At 40.8% G+C, this 17805-nt stretch overlaps 1 protein-coding gene across 1 annotated transcript in view; it reads left to right on the forward strand.

The window, feature by feature from the left end:
* The window catches only part of LOC101856719 (DDB1- and CUL4-associated factor 8), a 17411-nt gene extending 5577 nt beyond the window's left edge, over positions 1-11834 (forward strand). Inside the window, exons 4-14 of the mRNA XM_005092989.3 lie at positions 79-219; positions 650-744; positions 1047-1154; positions 1893-1920; positions 2379-2423; positions 4943-5000; positions 7338-7445; positions 8485-8615; positions 9222-9344; positions 9775-9894; positions 11181-11834. Of these exons, the coding sequence (XP_005093046.1) occupies positions 79-219; positions 650-744; positions 1047-1154; positions 1893-1920; positions 2379-2423; positions 4943-5000; positions 7338-7445; positions 8485-8615; positions 9222-9344; positions 9775-9894; positions 11181-11282 (1059 nt within the window). The 3' untranslated portion in view covers positions 11283-11834. The remainder of the gene's footprint in view (positions 1-78; positions 220-649; positions 745-1046; positions 1155-1892; positions 1921-2378; positions 2424-4942; positions 5001-7337; positions 7446-8484; positions 8616-9221; positions 9345-9774; positions 9895-11180) is intronic.
* The last annotated feature ends 5971 nt before the right edge of the window (positions 11835-17805 follow it).

Consider the following 17805-nt stretch of genomic DNA (forward strand, 5'->3'; position numbering starts at 1 on the left):
GGGGGGGTGTCCAGCTCCGATACCTTCAAGAAAAGAAAAAAACCCTCAGCATCTTAACTGTCATCTGTTGCTTTTCAGGCCAAGTTCATGCCCTTTAGCGGTGATTGCCATATGATCAGCTGTGCTCGAGATGGACAGGTACGACTGGCGGAGTTGTCGCTCACAGGTGTCTGCAAAACTACACGGAAACTGGCCAATCACAGAGGTGCTGCCCACAAGGTGAATGAGCCGATACATGTACTTGAAAGCTCTCTAGTGGGGTTTGGTTGGGGTTTTTTTAATGACCCGTTGTTGCTTCAGAATTATACGATGATTTGAACACGTAAGATCCCATCGCTTGTCATCTCTGTTAACCTTGGTTCCCACTTTTCTTAAGAGACGCAATTTTAACAAATGATCTCCCTCTCCCCCCTCTCCCTCCACCCAACTCGTTTTAATGTAACAGGACGGGTCATATTCGTGGTCACTTTACTTTCTATTTTCTCTCTGCTCATCCATTTCCCCCTTCTAGCACTTTACTTTCCCACTATGGTTTCTGTCTGTCTGTCTGTCTGTGTCTTACTTTTTTTCCCCAGCACGAAATGACCATGTGTCGATGTGCTTTTCTTCATTCAAACAATGTTCCTTCCTTCTTTTGTCTGGGATACAGCTGGCACTAGAGATGGATTCTCCGAACGTCTTCCTGAGCTGTGGCGAGGATGCTGTCACCTTTCTTTTTGATCTCAGGGAAGAGCGACCCCACAGGTGATGATTTGTTTTTAGTATTAACAGTGCAGTTTGACTACTAAGGAATCAGACTTGAGTCGTGATAGATACTAGATGAAACAATTAAATATTTTCCGTGTTATGGAATCAAACTCAAATCTTTTTCTGGTGATTGTGGTAAAACGGTAGGAAAACTTTTCAAACTGGAAAGTGTGGACGTTCTTTATGTTGTGTTACAGAAAGTGATGACTGCTCTGTCAATAGATTCCGATCAAGGACAATAGAGTATGTGTTAATCTTTTAACAAGCAACATGGGGGGTTTTTTTTACACGTTTTTCAGGCTGGTGACCACCAAAGTCGGGGAGAAGAAAGTGCCGCTCTACTCCATCCACTCCAACCCGAGCGACTCGCGGGAGTTTTGCGTCGGCGGGAGGGATCACTACATCAGGTGAGCAGCTCTAGGACTTTCCTTTGCGCAACATAGACAGATGGTCTTCACCCTTGTCCTCCTCTCTTTTGTGGATGTTGTTGTTGTTCTTCTTCTTTTCCTCCTCCCCCCCTCCTCCTAGTGCTTGGTATTTCTTCTGCTTTCTGCAAGGGCTTGGGTTCAATTTTTTTGCCTGAGCACCTGGACAGGCTCAGGCATGTGGGACACAGTTGGCTGGTGATGGAGAAGATCGCCCAGAACAGAGTCAGGTGGAGGATTCTTTTTGGCGGCCTTTACCCAAATGTCAAAGTGAAAGAGGTGAATGATGACTAGGGCAAGACAGACCAACCCTTCTTTTGACTTTTTGATCATCGGCAGTGGGTCTTTTGCCTCGTGTGAAGGAGAATACCTTGTGCTTGTTTTCCCTTTTTGGTAACCAATGTGAAAACTGGTTGTAGGGAGGGGGGGGGGGGGCAGGATGTCTCTGTGTGTGTTTTTTTTTTGGAGGGGACCCAGTTGTCCACCAACTGCTAGAACAGGGAATTGAACCCGCTTCATTACAAAGAGACATAATTGCGTTGCGAGTACAGTAAAACGTTGACTAAAATGAAAGAAAGTAAACTATACTTCGCAGTTGCTCAATGAATGGAAATTTTTGTAGTGCACACGGGTCGTAAAGCTGACAGGTTTTAGTGCCGTATGTTTTGAACCTTGTTGAATGTGCTCTATTCTAAAGTTTTGGATCTTTCTTCTCTACAGGGTGTACGATAAGAGAAAAATCGCAGAGGTAAGTTATAGGGGGGTTTTTTTTTGGGGGGGGGGGGGTTTGGCTATAGAAACTTTAAAGGGGAAGGGGCATGTGTGTTTTGGTTTTGATTTCTTTCTTGTCTGGATGAGGGAAGTAAAATGAAGTTGATATACTTTAAGAGGCATTTATTGTATGTTTAGTCTTTTGAAATTTTAAATGTTTTGTTTGGTTGGTTTTTTAAAATACATTTTGATTCATGAATCCATTCTAAACTGTGTGGTATATAAAATTTAAGAAGAATAGATATAATATTCTTTTTCATTCGTGTCTTTCTAATACAGAAAAATTTTCTTAGCTCTGAACAGTAATGTTGTTGGCAAGACATCATCTTTACAAGTCTCCAAGCGAAATTTAAAGTGAAAATGTGCTTCTATTTGTATATCATGTATTTTGTGGCGTTGATGTTTCTTAATTTGTTTTGCTTCTTTCAATGATAGGATGTTGATGGTGGAGTGCTCAAAAAGTTCTGCCCGGATCACTTGGTAAGTGGCTGTTGGTTTGTGAAAAATGGTGAAAAGGTGTACGGTTGTTATAACGCCCCTATCGACACTGTTAGGTTATTTAACAGGCAGGACCTCGCGAGTTAAATGTCCATCTCCGAAAGGGCTGAGCTAATTAATAAATTCATTTAAAGTGCCTTCTTCTTCTTCTTCGTCTTCTTCTTCTTCTTCTTTTTCTTCTTCTTCTTTTTCTTCTTCTTCTTCTTCTTCTTCTTCTTCTTCTTCTTCTTCTTCTTCTTCTTCTCCTTCTTCTTCTTCTTCTCCTTCTCCTTCTCCTTTTCGTTTGAGGGTCGGAGGGCCCACGTAACACTTGGACTGAAATTACGTCTGATGTATGGGATTAGAAAATATTTCATAAATTATTTATTTTCTCTTCTGCATTTTCCAAAACGTGAGATTGGTGTAGAAAAGGATTATGTACAAGATGGCCACCCTATGTCACAAATGTTTGAATGATAATGCACCATCATATTTATTAAATCTGTTATGACTGTACATTCCAACTCGCAGTTTAAGGTCATCAGCTGACAAAAAGAAATTTATTTTACCATCTATGAAACTTAAAACAATGGGTGAAAGGGCATTTGAATACCAACGTCCCAAGATCTGAAATGCTTTACCAAGTACTTTAAGAGAGATCAAATCTTTTGATTCATTCAAATGTCAGCTGAAGTCGTTTCTGTCTTTAAATTAATAAGATGAATATTTGGAATAATTTTCTTTAGTCAGAACACAATGTTTTATGTAACTGTTGTACTTTGTACTGTATTGTAAAGCGCTCAGAGCCTGTGTACTTTAATCGGGGTTGAGCGCTATATAAATGTCATTTATTATTATTATTATTAGAAATCTCCAAAGTTTGTTATTATAAATTTACTCCTTTCATTAATTTTGCTTTGGTTTAGAAATAGTGAAGACACAGTTGGTGTCATTTATGGTCGTAGTGCGGACTGTTGTGGAAACTGCCAGCCATATACTACTGGTGCATTTTCAGTGAGTTAACTCGCTCACCGCCGTTGCCATACCTGTGTCGGTCAATATGCGACGACCGCTCACCACCGCTACCGCACCCCTGTCGGTCGCTTATTTTCCTCTTTATTTTTACTAATTGCCTACACATATATGTGACAGCGGCATGACATATTACTAGAGTAACATCCCTTTGACCTCTCAGAGCAGTTTCACTTATTAGAATGATTTCCCTTGAAGTTCTGCCTATTTTTGGACCGGGAGTTCCCTTTGTCCTAATTTCTGGGTCTTGTTTTAAACGTTGGGCCGCCGAAGTCGGCAAAATGCACATTCGGATATGAATTGAAAATGGCTCGTAATTTTAGAGATTCTGAATCTATATGATTCAATGAATTCTGATTCAGATGATTCAGTGCAGAACAATGGTAGTGATGGTAGTTTGAGATGAGAGAAAGAGGTAGATCACTTGTCAGCAGTGACAACTATTGATTCTAGCATCTAGCCAAAGACATCATAAACTTGTCAGTTTTATTTTTCCTTGTTTTGTCATATATTTTTGTGTATATTTTAGGACAGATACTTCTACTTCTTCTTTCTTTCTTTTTTCTTCCGCTTGTACCCTGGGGTGTCGCGGGGAGACACAGGTGTCTGTCTGCAGCAAGTCGTGTGGCCTGTAGGAGGGACATCCCATGATCTTTAAGGGTGTCTGCCACAGATTCACTCTATCGTCGCCTTGGTCTTCCTCTGGCTCTCCATCCAGAATATTTAATGTTGTATGCTCTCAGAGCTGGATGGTTTGAGGGCATCCGCGTGAGGTGTCCGAACCACTTGACCTTTTGTTTTTCAATGTGTGGTAGGACTGGTGTTGCTCCCACGGTGTCCCTTATGACTTCATTTAATTTTGTCTCTTCTTGTTTTGTTGACCGCTCTTCTTAAGCATTTCATCTCGCATGTGACCAGTTTCCTCTCTAGGGCTTTTGTTAGAGTCCATGTCTGGCACTGATATGTGAGCGTTGGAAGGAAAATGGCGTTGATGAGCTTCGCCTTGATACTTCTACCTTCTCACAAAAACTGCAAAAATATTGTCCTGGCTTGTTTGGCCCCAAAAAAAAGTTTAGGTCCCCAGAATTTGACGTTTTTTGAAAAACTATGAACAAGATTAGTCAAAATTCTTTCTGTTCTGTTAAGCTCAACATCTCTTACGGAAACTGGCCAATTTTCATAAATCTGACATAAATAGGTACAGAGTAACTGGATTTTGAAAAAGGTCAAAAATAGCTGGCCGGCAGCAGCAAAGGTGCTGGCAGCGAGTGAGTTAAGCAGCAGATTTTACGTTTGAAATCTTTCACAGATCGTTTTTTTGGGGGGGTTTTCGTATGAATATTTCATCTTCTTTTGTGCTCTGTACAGTTTCCTAGTGCTGAACAGTGTTGAAAAAAAAGTAATCTTTTTGCCGTCCTTCTTTTCACAACATTCCCAACCTCTGCTATGTGCGATGTTATATAATTTTTTAAAATCCATCTCCTCTCCAGGAAAACAGTGATCTCAAAGCTAACGTGACATGTGCCTGTTATAGCTACAATGGATCTGGTAAGTTTCAAGCTTATTTGCGTGTGCCCGGGGAAAAGTCCCAGTTGTCGGAAATTTTGGATATTGAAATGAGGGCGTGTTTTTGTAGCAAATTCAATCCTGAACAAGATAATTTCAACATTTTTCAAATATATTGAGTAGCTTCAAAGATGTGCCATAGTTTGCAACCCAAGGTGTAAAAACGAAGTTTGGAGAAACGCCCAATTTCTAGCGTATGTCTAACCTTTGGTGAAGTACAACATTTTACTAAAATAACTAATAAAAAACATTTACACTTAAAATATTATAAAATCCTTTCAATATGTCTTTACGAAATGGTTGAATGTCTGTTTTCTGATAAAACTAAATTTTTGACCAGCTTTTTTTACCTTTTCACCCCCTTTGTGAAAAAGTTTTGGCAACAACTAAGACTTTTCTCCTGGCACATGCACATTTCTTTGAGCTAGTATAACAGTAATAAAATAATGATAGATTGCAATTGTGTGATGCACTACCCATATACAAGACAGTGTATGTAAGCTGTGAGCTCGTATAGTATTTTATGGGATTTTTTTTTTTTAATGTAAGGAGTTTGTTTTCTGCTTTGTTCTCATTCTGTTTGTATTCAAAGATACAGGCTGACCAAGCATATGTGTAAAAAAAAGGGGGAAGGCATTTAACTCTTTTCTCATATGTGATATTTATATCTTATAATTTGACAAACTTGACTGGGTTATTTTTTTTTTTTCTTTCATCTCGAAGTTGCACACATTAACTCACTGGAGACTTTTCACGCAGCATTTGCAAGCCCCAATATATTCACGAGAAGTGGTTCACACACCCCCTGTGTGCATTTTCTCCTCAGTAAAGTATGCGCGCAAACGCTGCGTGAACCGTCTCTTACCAGGCAGCCAACCTTTGTTTCGTTTCGTGCCAAGTTTCTCTGGAATTGGCTGGAGACTTTTTGAGTTATCCACCCGGAAGGAAAGTTAGTCACACTGAGGCCCTACTTTCGTTTCTCTGACATGTCTGTTCCCGCAACACTCTGTCAGTACACTGTATGATGACAGCATGTTTAGATTTAGTAAGAGTTTTACGGCACTTGCAACACAAAAAGATCATATATGTGTTGAAGATTAGGTGTTACAAGAGAGTAACGAACACAAAAAAAGGAGGAGAGATCAGGACGAGAGTTCTTTATAGGATAGAAGGAGCAAACCACTCTGGAGCATCCGCCAAACTCCCGCTCCGCAGCATGAAAAAGCAAACATTTTTCAATTGTTTGACGACTCTGACAAGTTCAGAAAATTCTGATTATGATATTTTAGACCATGGGGATCCTGATTTCAATGTAAATGAGCCTCAAAACGCTGATTCCGATAAAGAGTGTTCTAGACCTACACTAGGTTTCAAATGCAAAATTGCTCTTTGTATGGAGCCCTGGGTTTTTTTCACACTGAAATGGATTAGACAGGTAACACTTAAACATTGCCATATCGATTACCTGCCTATTCATGAGTTTGGACTTTTTATTCATTTTGAAACACAAAATACAATAAAAGACACGCACTCAAGGTTAATGGTTTTTTTACACACATTACGTCAAAAAAGTTTGGCGAGCAACAAATTTTAACAGTTTCAAAAAATCATTTCTTAAAAACTGTAAAAGATATTGCCTTTCTGTTTTTTGTGTCATATATTGATGTTCAGATGATCTGTTATGTGTGTAAAAATGGTGATTGTATGTCTTTGGGAAGGGTGTTGTTTGAAATGTTAAAATGCCCCCAAAAATGCCAGTCTTCAGCGCATGTAGACCAGACCCGAAAAATGCCCTGTCTCATGTGAGTTAAAGATCCGTTTTGGATGGTAGGCGGGTGCTCTGGTGTGGTTTGCTTCTTCTTTGCTATCAAACATCTGTCGTTGTTATCTCCCGTTCTTCTTTATGTTTGTTACTCTCTTGTAACACCTCTAATCTTCTGGCGCTCATGTGACCTTATGCAGTTGCGAGCGCCGTAAAACCTCTACTACAAAAAAAAAAGAGATCCATTGCCTCGATGGTCCCAAATGGATAAGAGTAGGCTTTGACGGCCACCCGCACAAAATTAAAATTCAATTCCAACCAAATTGAACATGTTAAATGTGTCATGCGCACTCATTTGGCCGTGTACAGTTGCAAGAGCCATGAAATACTTCACCTTCCCTTTCCCCCAGACAAAAATGTCTTATTATCACTTGGCGAACTTTACTGGGGTTTGTTGGAGGGGGGGGGGGGGTTTTCCAACTATTGAACTGTTGTTTTTTGTTGTTTTTTTGTTTCAGTCTTCTCAAGAACTCTTTCTTTTTCTCTTTCATTTGTAGAAATCCTGGGCTCCTACAATGACGAAGACATTTACCTGTTTGACAACAGGATGTCGGACGGTGCCAATTACACCCACCGCTACATGGGTCACCGCAACAATGCAACAGGTGACAAATGTGCTTTTGTTGCTATATTGTGGTTGTTTTGGGGGGGTTTTTTTGGTTTTTTTTTTTTTTTTGGTGACGTGTCCTGAATGGATGCAGATATTTGTAGGTTACGTAAAAATGTATTGACGTGGTGCCAATTGTTATGTTTATTGTTATATTGTGTAAATTTAAACCCCCTGCTAGACACAACACGAGTTATTTTGAATCCAGAGTACAGTTGAACCTGCTGTACCGGTCACCTGTATAAGACAATTACCCTTTGCAAACGACCCGTTTCCATTCCATTGTGTATTTTTTGTCTTTTGGGGGTTTTTTTTATATTTTAATGACAGCATGTAAGAAGGCCACATATTAAGTTTGACCACTTTTCTCCTCGACAATGGGTGGCTGTCTTGGACAATTTCGACTATTTGGTCCGGTGCAAGGGCAGAAGAGTGGGTGGCAGAATTTGAAAAAGCTAACATTCACAATTATTCACCCTATCCCCATGATTGTAGTCGTTCCATATGGCCCTGAACATGTCCTCTCACTAGGCCAGATAGACTATACATGATAGAGCATGAATGAGACTAATGAACAAATGAGAATGATAGATAGAGCATGAATAAATTGCTGACACAGCTCTTCATCCTGTTGAAGTTAAAGCTGGTGAACAAACTGCGGTACAATAAAAACGGTACACTTTCTTTTTAACATGTTTTTCAAAATCATCATCATTACTATTATCATCTTCTTACTTGATTTTGACTTTCATCTTCCTCTTTTGAGTCAAAATCAAGTACTGTTGTGTTTTTTTATCCTGACACTGACAGCGTATATATATATATATATATATTATATATATATCAAAGATGCTTTATTTTTATTGAAACAGTCGTAGATCTGCTGTGGTGGAGGAGTTTCATTGAAATATTGGTTTTGTTTTTAATCCTCTAAAGATGAATTTTGTTTGTCCTCTATTTTTAAAAAAATAGAAGATTGACAGTGTATTTCTAATAACTTCTGCAACACAAAATGTAAATCTTGTCTCTCGATACAGTGAAGGGGGTCAACTTCTACGGTCCCAAATCGGAGTTTATCGTGAGCGGCAGCGACTGCGGAAACATTTACTTCTGGGATAAGGAGACGGAGGCCATCATCAACTTCCAGGAGGGGGACGAGGCGGGCGTGGTAAGTGATGCTTAGGGCATAGGGCGCGCGCTCTCTCTCTCTCTCTCTCTCTCTCTCAATCTCTCTCTCTCTCTCTCTCAATCTCTCTCTCTCTCTCTCTCTCTCTCTCTCTCTCTCTGTCTCTCTTCTTTTTTTTTCTCTCCCTCTCTCTCTGTCTCTTTCTGTGTCTGTGTTTCTCTCTCTCTCTCTCTCTGTCTCTCTCTGTCTCTCTCTCTCTCACTCTCTCTCTCTTTGTCTCTTTCTGTGTGTGTGTGTGTCCCCCCCTTCCTCTTTCCCACACACCCCCACTCTTTCTTACTGTCTCTCATTCATACACATACGTAGCAGTGCGTTCACACATATGTTTTGATAATACAATCACATAATATTGTGAAAAACAAAATTACTCCACATGTTCTGGGACATTACGTTCATCTTTTTTGGTCTTCTTTGCCTTTGCACTGTCTGGTTTTTGGCTAAAGTACCTGAAACTGACCGTGAATCTACCTGAAATGGGGACTTTGAGGGAGGCAGCTCTGAACACGTTTCTTTATTCGACAAATTCTTTTTATTTGATTCGTCCGTTATGACATCGAATTTTTTTTTACTTGTGCCTTTTCTCATCAGATCAACGTTCTTGAGCCTCACCCGACCCTGCCCATCCTGGCGACCAGTGGACTGGACCACGAGGTCAAGCTGTGGAAACCCTCCCCGCAGCCTCTAGACATTGACAGGGACAAGTTGAAAAAGGTTAGTAGGTGGCTGGTTCAGTTGCAACCCATAGGGGTGGAAATTTTCCATAAATTTATCTTTCTTTTTTTTTTTCCCAAACTCGAATTTTAGGGGAGGATAACGATTTTTTTTGTTTTTGTTTTTGTCATAGAACGGGCTCCCGTCTCTCTCCACAGCCCTGTCTCAATGATGGAGCGAACCCGAGAGCCCAGCCCGCGATATGTCTTGCTTAACTCGACAGTTTCCCATTTTTTCTTCTCGCTTTTGTTCTCGGCCAAATCCTTGATGTCATAAAACAAATCATGCCAACTTATCGTCCGTGGCCGATTCCACCTTTGTCTGCCCCGCCCCGCCCCTACGTTCTACAGTGGCAGTTGTGCTACTGATCTCACAATCTGCTGTTTGATCCTGACACTGACCTGGACTTGTCTCACTTTTTCTCCACCAGACGCTGCACAAGAACCATGTGGAGCGCAAGAAGGAGGTCCGGGAGGCGGAGCCCGAGATGATTGGCGGACAAATGTTGTGGTTCCTCATGCACCACTTCCGGAACTCGGCCAGACGCAGTGTGAGGCTTTTTATGTGGCTTCATGCTCTCTCTTGTGGGCCTACGCTTGCACATGCACATCTCTCTCTCTCTAGCGCGCATACACACACACACACAGAAACTTACATGTTCACATTGCATTTATGTCATTCTATTCACACATGCACACACACACACACACACACACACAGGCACGCACTCACACACTCATACATCTTCGCATTGCATATATGTCATTCTATTCACACATGCACACACTTGCATGTTCGTAAAGACACACAAAGAAACGTACACATTCAGCTTGCATGTTACACCGTGTCATGACCTCTTGACTGGCCGATTCGGCGGTTCGCCATTTGTGTATGCGTTTTTACGGGGATCCTCATAGCATAGTGATAAGTTCAACCTTAACAACCCAGCTGTCAAAAGCTGCTGGAATGGATAATCTATATCTACAGAAAGTTTCATAATACAGCCTGTAGTTTATATTTTATCGCGTTGTAAAAAGTGCCTTGTTTTCAGAAGCAAATTATTTCCAGTTGTAGCGTATCGATTTTAATGCGAAGGCTGCCAGTTTGACAATCTTTCTTTTCCCTTTAAAAAGATGTATCAGATATGATAGTGCTATTCACTAAACGAAACAAAACTGAGTTGTTTAGACCCACCTTAATGCGAGGCTTCTCGGCCAATCACAAGAGTCTTCGGGGCGTAGCACGGCCAATTCGCCGTGCCACGAGCACGTTCACTAAAATGCCTATTAGAAAAAAATTAGATTGGTCCTCCTGTTTTCACTTCTCAGATCCATCCCCTCAGATTTGTTGAAAACCTGTAAGGTTCTTTTTTTTTTTTAAGTAATTCAGCCATTTCGATTGGTAAACTCAGCGTCTCCTTATTTCCATTCTCAAATTTATTTCCTATCTTCGCTCCTTTGCGTTAGAATTTTTTTGATTCATACACACATAATAGACTCGTTCACATACTGTAGTCAGCTGATTCCTCTGCCTCGTCATTCAACTATTGAAATAAACTTTAGAATCCTCACAAACTTCCCTCAAGATTTGTTGCTGTGCCGGTAACCTTAAATAACATAAGACTGCTTCATGGATGGAATACGTATTTGCATGTTAATAGGACAATTTAATTTTTCCCTCAAATTTTTTCTTTTCTTTTCCTTTTCAAAACCGGTTGGTAAGAAGATTACTTTCCCCAACTTTTTTGCAGTTTCAAAAATCTACACAATCTCATCACTTCAATTTCAATGCATCATTGCACTTGCCTTTTTTAATTTAAAAAAAAATTGATTTCAGATGAGAACAGAAGGATTCCAGTTGTCGAGCACAGATGATGATGATGATGAAAACTCGGATGATGAAGAGGCTGGTAATGAGACACAATGCCTGCAGTCATAAGAGAGGGGTGGGGGCAGGAAAGTCTGATCTGACGTGTGTGCTTATGACGACGAGGACAAGGATGGTGAAGACAGTGTTGTTTAGATGCAAGTGGCCGAGCACACAGGTTCTGTCGTTGGACGACGCAGATGTTTGTATAGAGATGCAATGTGCGCAGTGGTGTCCAGCTATGGAGACTCGTATCAGCACGCGTGTTATTGTTGTTGACAGCATTCGTGTGTTTGTTGTTGGTGGGAAGTCCTGCTTGTAGGGGAGGGGGGTGGGGGGGTTTAGTAGTTTGTTGTAGCATGACAGACTCGAGGAGAGTTCCTACTTCTTGTTGACCTATTATTATATTCGCAGTTGCTAGTGGTGTGTGTGTGCCCTTTCTGTATCTATCAGTCAAGTTGGTTTTCTTAGCAATTGGCTGCGGTTGTGGTGTGTTTGTGAGTGCGCTACTGTGTATGTGTGTGTTTGAGAGAGTGCTTTTTTCTGGTGTGTGCCACAAAAATGATGTTTATGAGCTTGGGGTCTGTTTGGATGAAAAAGTATTTTTGCGTGTGGTGGTAATTTGTAACAGATTTTTTTCCGTTCAAGATGTCCTGTTCTGCCAGCTGTACTCGGATAGAAAATGCAAGACAGCAGGGGGGGGGGGGGGGGGGGGGATATTTGTCAGGGTTAGCTTTAGTGCTAGTTTTTTCTTTGTCTGCATTTGCATTTCCCTTTGAGATCTGGGGGACTAGCATTTGTAGTGTATTGGTCGGACTGTTAATCTTTATCGCAAAATACCTTTATCCGACTCCTTTTCGACAAAGATTTTTTCTTTTAACACATTACACCCTAAGGGCCTGGACGGGAAGTCCATTGTTAGATCCTAAGCAAGGGGAAAGAACCTACCTCCCCTGAATACTAGCCTTTAAAAAACACATTTTAAAAATACTAAACAAATTCCCAAAATCCTGAAAAAATAAAAGTTAAAAAGAAAACTGAATGTAGTTTCAGAAAAATATAACTTTATGTATGCGCAAACTGTTGGAAATGTTCTCACTTTAGTTCAATCGGGGTGTCCGACCCGTCACTCTCACTCTCAGCCTCGCGGTCAGGCCCTAGATCTAAATTCTATAATTTCTCCGTCTGATCAATCGGAATCGCCCAAACTCTTCCTACAACGTTTTCATCAAAATCTGAGCCATCTGATTTGTCACATGCTCGTTTTTGCTCAAATCCATCGCTATTTCCGTTTTCGAACTCAATTGTGTCGCTTTTCAACAAGTCGAGGCACTTTCGAAGTGTCGGTAACGCGATCGCACTTCGATCAGCTCTAATACTAAAACTACTAGCCCAAAAAATTTCGTTTCGGTATCAAACGAAAGAAGAAACTTTTTGCTATACTATGCAAATCAAAATCCCGGCCCCAGAGTCTCGTCAAGGCGAGACTTTCGTTTCTAAAGACGCTGGGTCGGCGCGGGCGGTTCCGGGCGAGTCAGGGTGGAGCGCGTAAGGGAATTCCCGGGCGAGTTAGGGTGTAATGTGTTAAATCTCGGTTCTTGTGTTGGGATATATATATAGTCATCCTTTTGTCATGGTTGCTATTTTCTGTCCAGCCGCGTTTTGGATTGAACTCGTAATCTCAAGATTTTGAATGAGTCCCAACTTCTCAGCTGCTGGGCTCCAATACTTCTCTTATCTTTACTTGTTATGAAGGAAATGTCATTTTACTTTGTGGGAGTTTGTGACTCTTTCTGTGTGAGACAGCTGGCAGAACGAGACTGTACCAAATCTGTAGCAGCTTGTCAATTTGGTCTCCCTCATTGATAACAGGCATGGGCAAACGAGTCGCATTAATTAAGCAATTCCACATATCTCACAAGCCAATGCTGGAGAAAACTGGATGAGATGGGTTGATATACCCCGACTCTTACTCTTAAAAGTGAGATAAGAACTGAGACTATTGCATACATTACCCGACGGGGTATTTCATGAAGATATTATATACCTATTGCTTCCTGCTGGGCCGGGAACTGTTGACTATTGATTTTGATTTTCAAGATGAACAACTTTCTTTTTATTGATAATTAACTCACCCGGGGTCACATTCATCGCTAACCTTTCAGGTGTCGCTAAAAAATAGTAGGTGGGGGGTGGGGGTGGGGGGGATATAAGATTTCACCATTTTATTTTGTTGGAAAAGACTTGAGTAGAAGCAAACCAAGCAGGTAAAGTCCATAAACTTATTCACTGTAATTTCTGTTCGGAGGGTAGACTGAAGATAGGAAGTAGATCTCATTTGTGAAGGAGTTGCAACAATGTTTCATGATCTAAAAATCAGGATGACCGAACCAAAATTCCTTCCCAAATTGCAGCCAATTAAAATCGGCCACGACACCACTGAACGAATGTTGTCGACATTAAGGGGGTTAATTAGTATGTTGACTCGCAGACCAAACAGAAACTGCTCTTGTGTCGGATCTGGCCCTTGTGGCCTGTAATTTGCCCATGCCTGCGCTGTAAGAATTTACTTGACTTATTTTGTGTGCAAGTGATGTTCTTCGACACCAGGGCTTTCACAAACCTTTTCCTTCGTTCCCGATTTGTATAACTCTTTGTGGCATTTTTTTTCCACTTACCCAGGTCTGCCAAGTTGGGTTGGGTTGTTTTTTTTATCCGCCAAAGAACCCTGTTCGGATTTGCATAAAATCCAATTTTTTAAATATATTGTTTCCATCAAGCTGTATGAGACTTTTCGTAAATGACAAGAAAATGCTCGCTGTTATTTGCATTTATATTTGCCCTATTTTCGTAACTTATGATAAATGGAGTAAAGATAAAGATTTTTAATAGGTGTGTATTTATTTGTAATTCTCATTTATTTACAACGAGCGGGTCGTAGCGTTATCTTTAGCTACTGGAGTTTTGGAGGCTCTGTGTTTTGTTTTGTTCTTTTGAAGGGGGGGGGGGGGGGGGAGATTATTGCAAAAAACTTCTTTCTTTGGTCCTGGTATTGTTGGCAGGTCTGATTATCTCTGGCCACCCACCCTTCATTGTCCTTCTATTCCTCTCCTCGCCTCTCTCTTTCAATCTTTCTGTCCATCTGTTTATCAATCTCTCTCCTTTCAGACATCTTTAGTCCGTCCATATCTCTTCTCCTTTTCTTTGTTTGTATGTCAATCTCTCTCTAGGAACACCTCTGATCTTTGCCTTTTACGTAACCTATTTATAGTCACAAGTGCCGTAAAGCTCTCACTGTAATGAAAATCCATCCCTCTCCCCCTCAGGCCTGCTCCCTCTATTTCTTGTCTTGTGCTGTTGTCCTCCTCGTGTGTTTCTGATGAAATGTGTCCCTTGCCAGGCTGAATCTACATGGGTTATCTTATGGCTAGATAACTTTTTCCTCCCTCCTCTGGTCAGAAGTCTGTGCCGCAGAGAAGAAAACCTGTGTTTCATTTCTCAGGGATCGTGCAGAAAATTCGTTTCTCTGAGACTGGTCTTAAAATTCATTTTGATTTCTCGTCCAGGACAATCTTCTCTGTTCTCTGTTATTAGTGTTGATCTGAAATGTGTAATGCCTCACCCAGCATGTACAGTGTTGGGATTATTCACTCGGCAGTCTCACATTGGAGAGATCCAAGTTCGATTCATGTGTGGGAGAAATTTTTATGGAGTATCTCAGTCTTCCTGCTGGGATGTTGTGTCCCTCTCAGCCCAGGTCAGTCCTGACAGGCAGGGTGGAAGCCCGCCTCCTAAAAAATCTAAATTGTGTCAACAGCGATGTAAAAAACACCTACACTTAAAATTTAATGCGGGGCCTTGTCCTGAATGGAAAATGTCTTGTGCACTAACTTTGGTTCACTGGACTTTTGTACAGAATGAAGCTAAAGTGGTTTCTAGAATGTCACAGTTTTATTTATTACTTTTCAGTTTTCTTGCTAGAGGGAACTGATGGCAATGAGCTTTTGGCTTCATCAAGGGTAAATGACCCAAAGAAAAGTCGGTTTTTTTCTCCTACTAACTAGAAATGGCAAATTTTTTTAATCAGTGTAACAGCGTGTAAGTAAAGTATATGAATTTCTTAAAATGCTCCTGTCAACACTGTTAGATTATTTAAGCTGAGCCGGGACGTCTGAATTTAAATTCGTCTCCAATAGCACAGAGCCGACTAGGTTGAGAGCCTTGAAAACACCCTGAAACGACAGGAGTTCAAGAATGCCCAGTCTGGGATTTGAACCAGGGTGGTCCGCTCTGTAGGCTAGCATGATACCAACTGAATCAACGGAGCACCCTAATGTCATGTGAGTTGTAATAGTAAGGTGCCTCATTGTCGCATGCAGGAGACTCGAGTTCGACTCCTGAGTGGAGAGAAAATTTTTATCAAGCATCTCAGTCTTTCTGCACGGACATTTTATCCTTCTCGGCATGGGTTGGCCCTGACCAGGCTGGTTCGAAAGCTAACCTCCAAAATGATCTGAATTGTGTCAGTGGAGTTGTAAAAATACCTACATTAAAATCGTAGAAGTATATAACTTTGATTCTGTAGATATAAAAATGTACGTTTGAGGCTAAAGTCAAGTGGGGGTTTTCTTTATCAGTACAGTACAAACGTACTTCAAACGTAGGAAGAAGTAGCCATTGAAAGAAGCTGCATGAAGACAACCTTGAGACCATCTTAAGCTAAATTGACCGTCTGCATAGACGACAAGAGCCATACATACAGTACAGTAGTTATATTTTTATATTAGTTTTATTCAGTACGGCCCGGGGGTAAGATGGCAAACTGTATAGTTGTCAGTTTTGTTTTTCTGTGATCTGATGTCTCAGCCTGCCGATTGTTGGAGAATGCTCCTGTGTTCTACTAAGTAGTGTATGTGTGTGGAGGGACAGTGGGGCGGCTGTGTGTGGAGGGACAGTGGGGCGGCTGTGTGTGGTCTGCTCCATCTGCTTTTCTTTATTAAATTATATCATGCTGTTATCCTAATCTGCACCCCTGCCTGCCTGCATGTGGCCATTGTGTGGGGCCGACTGTCCCTGTAAACTACATTTCCACACATTTCATCGTTGCTGCAGGATTCTGAACAGTTAACTCATTTTCTGTGAATTTTACGTTTACAGGAGAGTGAACCCCCCCCCCCCCCCTAAAAAAACAAACAAACAAAAACAAGGCTATTACTTAACTATTAAAATATGTGAGGCATCGTGGTGAAATTAGGCGCTCGTCAAAATACAGGAATCGGATTTACCAGACTTTGGCGGGCCTTTTCTCCCTTAATTCACCACTGAAACCAGACAACCTTACTTCCTTGAAGTAAAATATCTTGAGTTTTATTCAAGATAGATATTTATATCACAGGAAACAAGGCAAATAAATCGACTTTCAGATGATATAGGATGTGTTATGTGTTCATCAGAATTCACGGAAAAACCAAAAAGGTGCCCTTCTGTAGTGCGTCGATTGTGCCGTAATACACCCTAGTTTACTCGATCAATGTGAATCAATCATAATTTTCGGAGTTGGTTGTTTAAAGTCCTGCAGGTACAACATCTTGTACAATACAATACAATGAAGGAAGTGAGAGAGGTAGCTGTGGTCTTTCGGGAACACCCACCCCCTCCGTTGTGGGTTTTTCTTGTGGTGGGAAGTGGGGGTCGCACAAGTGATGTTTTGTTGGGGTTGTTAATAACACTAAACTGATACTATGATGAAGTCTTTTTGTTTTTCATGCTTGTGAAAAAAAGTGTGGCGGCTGTGTGGGGCCTTTCTCTTGTCGGTGATGTCAGACACAGACTTGCCAAGTCGGAAACTGCGGGGAGAGTGTATTCTAAGTCATCATGTGGACTGCTCAATGTAAGACTCGGTCCTAAATCACTTTTCAAAATAGCGTATGGTGAGGTCTTGCACTTGTACTAAACAGTGGATGTGCAGTGTCGTTTTTCAGAGTTGCTCAGAAAATTTTCTAATGTCATGAAAGTGGTTGCCATAATGCCTTACATAGAGTGTAAAAATATAATAATAATCCTTCTTCCCCCGACTTGCAAAATAATTTTTTTGCTATATATCTGATGGTGAAATGCAACTCTCTCTGTCATGTAATACAATGTATCAAGGATGCCGAATCTCTGGTTTTTCCAGCTTTTTCCGGGTTTTTTCATACACTTGTAAAGGAAAGGGGAGAGGTAATTATAAGAGATGGGGTGGGGGGTTCTTTTTGTTCATTTTAAAACTTTACAATTACAACAAGGTTTGTTTCTGGTGAGATATGATGCTCCACTCATTTTCAGCTGGGTTTTTTTCAAAAGTCATTTGGCATCCCTGATAAAGTATAAATGTAGTTTTCCCCCAAAAGCTAAAGATATAAGTGGGGAAAAAAGCTTTGTTTCCAGGAAATAGCATGCAAAAGTAAAGATTAGAAAGTTTTATCAACTGCTTTTTCCGTCTCCCAGTTACTGTAAAGTAACAGTTTTTCATTTTGGGATTGGCCAGTTTCTGTTCGACATCATCAGTATCATGGTAATCATTTGTGAAAAATGCTGTTCATAATGGTAATAATGA

The sequence above is a fragment of the Aplysia californica genome, unplaced genomic scaffold (assembly GCF_000002075.1).
Source record: "Aplysia californica isolate F4 #8 unplaced genomic scaffold, AplCal3.0 scaffold00056, whole genome shotgun sequence".
Lineage (NCBI taxonomy): Eukaryota > Metazoa > Mollusca > Gastropoda > Aplysiida > Aplysiidae > Aplysia > Aplysia californica.